At 36.0% G+C, this 9966-nt stretch overlaps 1 protein-coding gene across 1 annotated transcript; it reads left to right on the top strand.

Annotated features, from left to right (window-relative positions):
* Positions 1 to 2548: 2548 nt before the first annotated feature.
* Positions 2549 to 7202, top strand: CBL (cystathionine beta-lyase). The gene is made up of 13 exons (XM_086577136.1): positions 2549 to 3089; positions 3201 to 3342; positions 3420 to 3544; positions 3686 to 3756; positions 3857 to 3948; positions 4053 to 4140; positions 4225 to 4336; positions 5226 to 5322; positions 5393 to 5474; positions 5638 to 5755; positions 6458 to 6565; positions 6649 to 6751; positions 6871 to 7202. The coding sequence occupies exons 1-13, from the start codon at positions 3027 to 3029 to the stop codon at positions 7044 to 7046; spliced, it is 1377 nt and encodes a 458-aa protein (XP_086433262.1). The 5' UTR covers positions 2549 to 3026; the 3' UTR covers positions 7047 to 7202.
* The last annotated feature ends 2764 nt before the right edge of the window (positions 7203 to 9966 follow it).

The raw sequence follows: 9966 nt of genomic DNA on the forward strand, positions 1-9966 counted from the left end.
ATAGAAACTAGATATACAATGAGAAACAATAGTGAATAAAATACTTTTTTGTGATGTTAATTGAAATGGGTATTTGGTTTTTTATGTAAGGTGGAAGTTTGGGTATTGAATGTTCGGACCTTTGATTAAGTGATTGGCTTTGTTGAGACTTGAGTCTGAACTTGAGAATAGAGTTAGTTAGCCAGTGAAGGAGGTCTACCATCCGTCAGTTTAAAACTGCACACCATGGTGTCATGGCGCAATAATAATGAATGACATAATAGAAGGTGTCCTTTATGCTCTAAAAGAGGTAGACCCTATCTTCCAATCATAGTCGCAACTGGTCGCCCAATTACCTCAAATAGTGCATGAGCTATGAACAATTACCTCAAATCAGTAAAGGAGTCTTTGATATGATAATCAACCGATCAACCAAACTCTAAAACAATTGGACTATGAACAATGATTGTTCATAGTCATGAATTATGAACATTATTTGTTCATAGCACAATTGGACTATAAATAGTGATTGTTCATAGTTCGGTAGCTATGAACAATGAGTTATGAAAAATGAGTGTTCATAATCCATACTATACTTACTATGAACAATCAATGCTCATAGTCATGAGCTATGAATATTCTTTGTTCATACCACAATTAGACTATGAACATTTTTTTGTTTATATCACAATTGGACTATGAATAGTGATTGTTCATAGTCCAGAATAGTCCATCTAGACTATGAACACACTCATTGTTCATAGTCATGAGCTATGAATATTCTTTGTTCATACCACGATTGGACTATGAACAATGATTGTTTATAATCATGAGCTATGAATATTCTTTGTTCATATCACAATTGGACTATGAACAGTGATTGTTCATAATTCGATAGCTATGAACACTCATTGTTCATAGCTCATGAGTGTTCATAGTCTCATTGTTCATAGTCATGAGCTATGAACATTCTTTGTTCATATCACAATTGGACAATGAATAGTGAATGTTCATAGTTCGGTAGCTATGAACAATCAATGTTCATGGCTATAGTCCTTACTGTACTATGAACAATCAATGTTCATAGTCGTGAACTATGGATATTATTTGTTCATACTGATGTTCATAGTCGTGAACTATGAATATTATTTGTTCATACTACAATTGAACTATGAACAATGATTGTTCATAGTCACGAGCTATGAATATCCATTGTTTATAGCTTCAATATGAATGCACACCCTTTGTTCATACTCTAGTAGGTATGAACAATCATTGCTCATACTTTATAATATGTATGAACAATAAGCTTGCATGTTTTGTATGTGAACAATGATTGTTCATACTATATACAATGGGTCAGGGGTATATTTGCCTTTTCATTTATCCGACCCGTTTTTTATTTTGCTTCAAGGGTATACTTGAACTTTCATCCACCCATTCCTTCTGAGGGATTAAAAAAAAAATGTCTTCTACCGTTACTTTTTCGAGTCTGAATTTTTTCACCAGCGCTAATGTTGCACCACGTTGCACACTAACAACTAACAATCACAATTAACATAAAAAACCAATATATTTTTAAAAAATTATTTTAATAATAAATATAGAAACGGATTATATATTTTCTCAGGAAGCAAACGGACTCTGAGTCTATAACTAGTGAGAAACTCCACTTCTTTAAGGCGTAAGCTTAACAACGCTTAAAAACTTAACAATCCAACTCCAAATGAATTATATATATTGAGACCAAGGTGTTTATTGATGCTGAATGTATAAACAAACATTTATCAAGAAGTTTTTTTTAAAAAAAACATAATGATTAGCGGAAAAAAGGAAGAAGAAGAAGTTTTTAAAGAAAATCGGAGTTGGGCAAAAGATTAAGTGGCTTTTTATGAAGTACTTTTGTTACCATCCCATTAATGAGTTTGAGCCTTTTTGTTAGAGGCATGAGTTTGATAGGCTTTGAACTTGATTCAATCTTCCTTGGGATTTGTTGTTTTCGAAATATGATGATTTGTTACTTGAAAATATATAGAGAAGCTAAGGAAGTTTTCAGGTATAATTACTAAGATTGACTAGTGTTATTATGGTAGTGATTTCAAGCTCTTCTTTTGATTGGGGGTGTTGGATTGTTAAGTTTATAAGTCATTGATAAGTTTACGTCTTAAAGAAGAAGAAAAGGAATATTAAGATTTAAGAGTTCATTTGTTTCACGAGAAAATATATAATATGAATATTTTCTCTGTTCATATCATAATTGAACTATGAATAATCATTGTTCATAGTTCCAATAAAGATCAACACGTTTTTTGTTATATTTTAGTAGGTATGAACAATCATTGCTCATAATTTACAATAGGTATGAATAATGAGCTTTTTCAAGATCATTTTATATATGAACAATGATTATCTTTCATACAAGGATATATTTACACCGGTCCTTAAAGTATACTTGAATTTTTATCTATCCGTCATTATTAGTGAATAAAAAAACCATACCTTTTTTTGTCAAGGATATACTTGAATTTTTATCTACCCGATCTTTATTTTGTCAGAAAAGGTATACTTTATCAACCCGATCTTTATTAGTGAATAAAAAAAGCAGGTGTCTTCTCTGCAGTTATTTTTTCTCGGACGATTTCTCCTGGAGAGTCGTTCGCCTGAAGGATATTTGTCCTTGAGAGTCGCTCGTCCTGGAGGATAACTATTGATTTATATAAAAAAGTGTCCGTTTGTAAACCATCCTTATCCAAACAGTAAGTCGCAAAATAGGCCTACAGAGTAGGTCAGTGTAGCACTACTATAACCAAAGTATATAAAACTTAGCAAACATGTGTTTAGAATTCCACCACCAAAATCTACCAAATAGTGAGAATACATAATATTTATCCCGGAATAATAAGTTAAAAAAAATTCCCGGGGCTTTTTGGATTGTGGTGAAGCAAAAAAACAAACAGTTCCTAGGCAAAGATACTGAAAAAACCTGGTAACAGAATCTTTCTCATAAACCCTAAACCCTAAACCCCTTAAAATTCCTACTTCAAACGATGGCTTCCACCATCTTCAATCCTTGTCTCTCATTTCTTCCATCAGACCTCAACAACAATCAGGTTTACTATACCCCAAATTACTATCTCTTCAATTCAACTCACTATTTTTATTTTTATTTTTTTGTTGGGAAGTTTTAGGAAATGTATTTGATTGAATTGGGTTATGTTTAGGGTCTGATTCGTGGAATTGATGTGGGAAGAATTGGGTTTAACAGGGCAAGTATAATTTATAAGAAATTTGAATTGAATTGCATTAAAGAAAGAGATATGGATGTCACCACGTCTGCATTGCTCGCGAATTGCTCCTTGAATGGTTTGTTTTGTTTTGTTTATATTGTTAGTTAATTTCCTCCTTTGTTTTTCCTTAATTTTGTAATCTATTGTTTGTAGATATGGAAAAGGAGGAGGAGAATAGAGAGCTAAGTGTTTCAACAATTTTGATGAATTTCGATACTTCGTTTGATCCTTATGGTGCTCTTAGTACTCCTCTTTACCAAACAGCTACATTTAAGCAGGTAACAACATATATTGATGTTGTGGAATTATGTCGTGATTAGGCAGGTCTGGGGTTGTAGACAGCCTTCAGGTATTACTTCGTGTGATGAAATAAAATGTTTATTGATACTATGTTTTTCTGCATACTCTGTGCATTTCAGCCTTCTGCAACAGTAAATGGCCCTTATGACTATACTAGAAGTGGGAATCCAACACGAGATGTTTTAGAAGGGTAAAACTGAATCTACAGTTGGTGTTTGTAATGGCATTTGTTAAATTTTATGCATCTTTTTCGATACATGTAAATGTTTTTGGTGTTTATCATTTAACAGGCTCCTTGCCAAGCTTGATAAGGCAGACCGTGCATTTTGCTTTACTAGTGGAATGGCTGCTTTAACTGCTGTGACCCATCTTCTTGAACCTGGTGTTTATCCATTCTCAGACTTGTCTGATTTCAGTGTTGTTTAATGAGGTTGCGTCCTGATAAGTGCTTCAATATTCCTAGTTACTAGTTTGTTTCTATTACAGGACAGGAAATCGTTGCTGGAGATGACATATATGGTGGCTCTGACCGCTTGCTTTCACAAGTAATTCCAAGGAAAGGAATTGTGGTGAGGTTAGTTTGATGCTTTCTCTTGCTATGTTCTTCAATTACCTTTCTAAGAGTACTTGTTGATAGAACTATGTGTACAACAAACAGACGAGTGAATATGACTGATCTAAATGAAGTTGCATCTTCAATTGGTCCGTTGACAAAGCTAGTGTGGCTTGAGAGTCCAACCAATCCTCGTCAACAAATTTCAGACATTCGTGTAAGAATTATTATTTTCTTCTTAACTGTATCTTTATTATTATTGCTTGGACTGTTTTTAGTTGTAGTTGTAGTTGTAGTTGGTAGTTGGTAGTTGGTAGTTGGTAGTTGGTAGTTGTAGTTGTAGTTGTCTATCAAAGTTCCCACCATGCTTACTGCCTTAGCTGTGGGTCACCTTCATGAAATCGTTCACGTGTGTTTGTTACCAGGCGCTTAGTTGCTCAAGGAAGCTTCACAAAGCGACTTTGAACTCGGTAGCTTCGCAAGGTGACTTTGAACTCAGTAGCTTTCAGGGTAGCTATGGCTACTGAGAAAGTCACCAAGTTGGAGACACGGACGAAACAAATAGTGCGGTTGGAATCATTATCTTTTTTTTTTTTTTTTACCTCTTAACACAAGAACCAGACGGATTGAGACTTCCTGTCCCAATTAAACTATTTATCGTTTTTAGAACCATATAGAGCTTGACGGAATGAAGATCTCGTCTGAGAAATCAAATCACCCAGTGCATTGGAATGATTTACCAGGTACTCTATCCACGACACCCAACTGGGTGACTCTGTCGTTAGTGGCACCTGTGGATATAACTCTACTCACCTTAGATAACAAAGGACTCAAGTTGGCACATTTCAGTTGTATTTTAGAATGCCCAAACCAATTTTATAATCCAAATTTTCCCTTGTTGTGCACTCGTGTATTGTTTCACGATAGATGACTAGCAAGGTTGCACTACCTACCATCATATTACTGCTTTAGGTTTTTCCTGTATAGTACATCTTTTTCGTAAAAATCTCATTAGTAAAATTTGTTTAGCAGAAAAATTGTAGGCATTATTTATGTAGAAATAGTGCTATTGTGCTAACCTTCCCACTGTTTTTCTATATCGTCAGAAAATATCAGAGATAGCTCATGCACATGGTGCTCTTTTTTTAGTGGATAATAGCATAATGTCTCCTGTATTGTCACAACCATTGGAACTTGGAGCAGGTATTTGCACTTTGGGCCATTTGATTTAACTGTTAGTTATTTATTTTGACTTGCCTATATCATTTTGCAGACATTGTGATGCACTCAGCTACTAAATTCATAGCTGGACATAGTGATGTGATGGCAGGCGTCCTTGCTATAAAAGGGGAAAGGTTTGCATCTTTCACTTTTAGCTCTTTTCATTGTCAATCTCATATGTTTATTTTCTTGTTTTAGGTTGCATATTTTAATTATATTTCTAATGTTCAATGATTTTGTGGTTAGTATTATATACTATATACTATATTAATGTTGTTTTTTCTTGCTACTGAGCAGCTTGGCAAAAAAGATAGCTTTCATACAAAATGCTGAAGGGTCTGGATTGGCTCCATTTGATGTTTGGATATGTTTACGAGGCATTAAGACCATGGCGTTGCGTATCGAGAAGCAGCAGGTATGACTGCATCTTTGTTTGTTAGTTCATTAGTGTCTGATGGTTTTATAACAATGTCCTTCTGTTCACTGTAATTTATATTTTCTATTCTGATTTTTCATGTTTATATTTAGTTGTAAAGAACATCAATTTATAGCCGAATAAGGTAGTTTTATGCAAGTAATTGCACAACTATAGAGCATGCATGGAATTTTGCGAAATATTAAGAGGCTTTCCCCCTCGTGTGAACTGAATAGAGTGATTGGATGATCATAGGACTTGACATTGTTGGATACTGAACTTCCATTTACAGTAATGTTGTAAGCAACACCTTCTGGCCGTAACTTTAGTCCTCCAATATTATCACTTTCGCTATAAGATTGTGTGTTTGCAATCTCATAACAAGTGTGCCCAGGTAGTAGACGACAAAAAGAACTATGCATGTTTGGAAATAGGAACCAATACATGGAGAAGACTTAATTAGACGTTCTAATATGATTTCTATGTCTAAGCTTGTTCGGAACAATATGCAAACATTAACCCTGTCCACAAGATGTCGATAAAATCTTTTGACTAATTGGTGTAGAAGTTAGTTCATTCAGTGAGCAATGATTGGATTTTAATCCTGGAGCTGGGGAAAGGGAGGGAGAAGTCTTCTAGCTATTGAGAATTCTTGTGCCTTCAAATTTAACTTAGTTTGTATCTTTTCATCTCTCTGGGCAGGAAAATGCTCAGAAAATTGCCGAATTTCTTTCCTCTCATCCTCGAGTGAAGAAAGTTAATTATGCTGGTCTTCCTGGCCATCCTGGACGCTCCTTACACTATTCTCAGGTACACGGGTGTTGCATAACAAGGTGCATTTGATATTGATTCTGCAGCAGGATTCAGCTTTTTATGTGTTTATTCTCTTGCAGGCAAAGGGTGCAGGTTCTGTACTTAGCTTTTTGACAGGGTCTCTGGCTCTCTCCAAGCACATAGTCGAAACTACCAAGTATTTCAGCATAGCCGTCAGTTTTGGTAAACGTTTTATTTTATTTAATATTTGTTCCAGCACAACTGTTAACTTTATGTTGTTGCGAATGGTTTTTGTTATTCTCGTTGCTTTCTTACATAAGCTCTCTCTCGTAATTTTTTAGGGAGTGTGAAGTCACTCATAAGCATGCCCTGCTTTATGTCTCATGCTAGCATACCTGCTTCGGTTCGTGAGTCCAGGGGTTTAACTGAAGATCTCGTTCGGATCTCTGTGGGTATTGAGGATATAAATGATCTGATTGCTGACTTGGATGATGCAATTGGATCTGGGCCTTTGTAATATCTCATTGCTCCAAAGTCTTTTTCTTTTGCTTAGTCAATGGAGCTTCGGTTACTGCTTTTTATTTTTTATTTTTTATCAGAAAACAGGGTTTTTGAGAGGTCCCTGGCTCCTATTTTATTATTAATTAATAATAAATGAACTTAGTTTCCATTACATTCTCTCACATACTCTATCACTCATATACCATTTTCTTTACATTCTCTGCAAAGGAACTAGGAATTAACTCAATACAACTCCTATCTGGGATATTAGAAGCTAGAGCATCTGTTAACTTATTACATTCTCTAAAAAATATGAACAATGGAAAAAAAATCTATAGTAGGTTCCATCTTTTTTAATTCCCATGGTTATTTTGTGAATCTGTTTGGCCCTTCAGTCTTGTAACACCATTCATAGTCATAGCCAATCGTACTCCTTGCTCTACTGCTTCCAGCTCTATCATTGCAATACTTTTGTATTCTGACCTTCGCAACAGCTATCATATCACCTCCCCATTGTCATTCCCCATTGTCATTGCGTACTGCAGCAGTCCATCCCCCTTCATTTCTTTTTAGAGTACCATCCGAATTCAAATTATAGATTCCTGCTGGGGCTCTTTCCCACTTGCATTTGAGTCTTCGGTTCGTCTCTCCTTCACATCCATATTCCAGCTATTCATGAATTCTTCTCTTTCGGCCCTCTATCCATTTTGATATTCAAGGAATTCCTCTCTTTCGGCCTTCTATCCATTTTGATATTCAAGGAGATGAGTTTTGTTCTAACATCTTTAATAACAAGTGTAGCAACAGTTGCTGCTAATAAACATTTGTTATTAAAAATTCCGTTATTTCTTTCCCGCCAAACCCAATAATGAAATCATGTGTTAACAGTAATCTAATCGCATCTGGTTTACCTCCTTGACTTGTTCCAGCCTTGACCACCCATTGTATCTCATCATTCCACGTTCCTGATTGTCTCCTCGCATATCCAGCTTTCGTTAACAGTTCTGCCCAAACATATTGAGCAAATGTACATTCGAAAAACAGGTGACATTCTGTCTCTATCTCCCTCCAACAGAGCACGCAAGTGTCATCTTGTATTGTCTTCCACTCTCTCAATTTCTGTAAGGTTTTCATTCCTTCCTTGATTGCCATCCATGTTATAAAGGAGTGTCTTGGTTTGCGGTTTGCAAACCACACAATGCCATGCCATCCTAGTGGCACTTTTGTACCTCTCACACTATCGTATGTGTCCTTCATTGTATAGCTTCCTTTTAGTGACTGTGTCCATACTATCTGATCTTCCTCTCCTGTAATCTTGACTTTGTTTAACAGCTATGTGATGATTCCAGGTAAATGAATATTGCTTGGTACCCTCCATCTCCCATTCTCTATTATAGATGATACTGTTGCACTCATGTTGCAGTTGGAACTGTATAATAACTCCTGTGGAAAGTATTCCTCCAGCAGGGTGCCAAGGATCTAACCAAAGGCTTGCGTCGTGTCCATTCCCTATTAGATGCATAGTAAAGAAAGACGCATCCTTTCGAAGCTTCAGAATATTCCTCCATAACCAGAGCATCACTTGGTATCGTGATTTGCCAGAAATTCCTCCCCTTGATTAGATTCTTCTTCACTCATTGTACCCAGAGATTGTTTTTATCACTTACTATGCTCCATATATGTTTCATAGCTGCTGTTTGATTAACCTTGATAAATCTCGAATTGCCAGCCCTCCTTCATCATATGGGAAGCATATTTCCTCCCATCCAATCAGTGCATGTGAGAGAGAGCAATCTGTGCCGTTCCATAGAAAATTTCTACATATGTTATTGCTTCACCAAGTGAAGACATTTCAGCTGTGGCTTCTTCTTGAAGTGGCCATGATATGGATTTTATGATGACAATATGGATTCTAGATATCGAATCCAGTGGCCATGATAAAACTTTCTTCAACTTGTATGATAACCTCCCCTTATAGTATTCACGGCAGGCAGTTATGTAGTGTTAGGATGTCAGATCAAGCGTCCGAAATCGTATATTTTAAATGTATCCGCAAACCTTAAATATCTAATAAATGTTGCTGTGTCCACAGGGCGTTCAGCGTTTTGTAGGTCCGCGTCCGCGTCCGGTTCTGGCTACTGGTGAATGCATCTCTATTATGCTGTTTTGAGTGAAAGAGACCCATGTTTGTATGTTAAAAGCAGTTGAAGCTACAGTTTCTGTGCTGGTCTAAACAGTAAAGATAAAATGATCAGAATTAAGCTCAATATTTTGATGTACTCAAATTTGGAACTTATTGATTTGATTTCTATCAGGGCATATCAAATCTAAGTTTAACGTAAATCTACAGGGTTTTTTAGGAAGAAAACAAACTCAAAATATTGGTAAAGGAATAGCATCTGCTTCATTGACGATAATGAGTTTTTTCTCGAGTGGCCGTGATATTGGTATTCCAAGCTCACTGAACTACTGAGTTGAAAAGTAGACCCACTGTACTCCAATTGTGGTGAACTTTGTTTGACTGCCCGCTAGATTATATTCAGCAAATTTATGCCAGGATTAAGTTACGAACTGAGGGATTAAGTGTTACGAACTGAGGTCAAGCTCAGAAACCGTACATTTGTACATACTTCGTAAATGTTCGCAAACCTTAAATCTTTGGTATGTGAATCTCTGATACTACGAAGCATGGAATATTACGTTAGGTTTCTCCAGTGCATGCTGGTGAAATCATTTTTGATGTATAATTGCACATAACAATCAAAACTTCAGACTAATAAATAGGTTTAACTATATAATGCAAGCTCGTTCGTTCTTCTCCCGGCTTTCTCTGGCTCCCTCAAACTCCTTCGTTTAACCACACGAGCCGAATCTACACAAATTTTAAAACTCCCATATGTACACCAAGGCCACATGGATGAATTTTAGAGGTGTGA

Source organism: Coptis chinensis, chromosome 8, assembly GCF_015680905.1.
Source record: "Coptis chinensis isolate HL-2020 chromosome 8, ASM1568090v1, whole genome shotgun sequence".
In the NCBI taxonomy this organism is placed as follows: Eukaryota; Viridiplantae; Streptophyta; class Magnoliopsida; order Ranunculales; family Ranunculaceae; genus Coptis; species Coptis chinensis.

What these genes read in the sequence shown, in the direction of transcription:
- CBL (XM_086577136.1), top strand. Translation starts at nt 3,027, where the DNA reads ATGGCTTCCACCATCTTCAATCCTTGTCTCTCATTTCTTCCATCAGAC. An exon ending in TGCGTATCGAGAAGCAGCAG is followed by an intron (nt 5,756 to 6,457) that starts GTATGACTGCAT and finishes CTCTCTGGGCAG; the next exon opens with GAAAATGCTCAGAAAATTGC. An exon ending in GCTCCTTACACTATTCTCAG is followed by an intron (nt 6,566 to 6,648) that starts GTACACGGGTGT and finishes ATTCTCTTGCAG; the next exon opens with GCAAAGGGTGCAGGTTCTGT.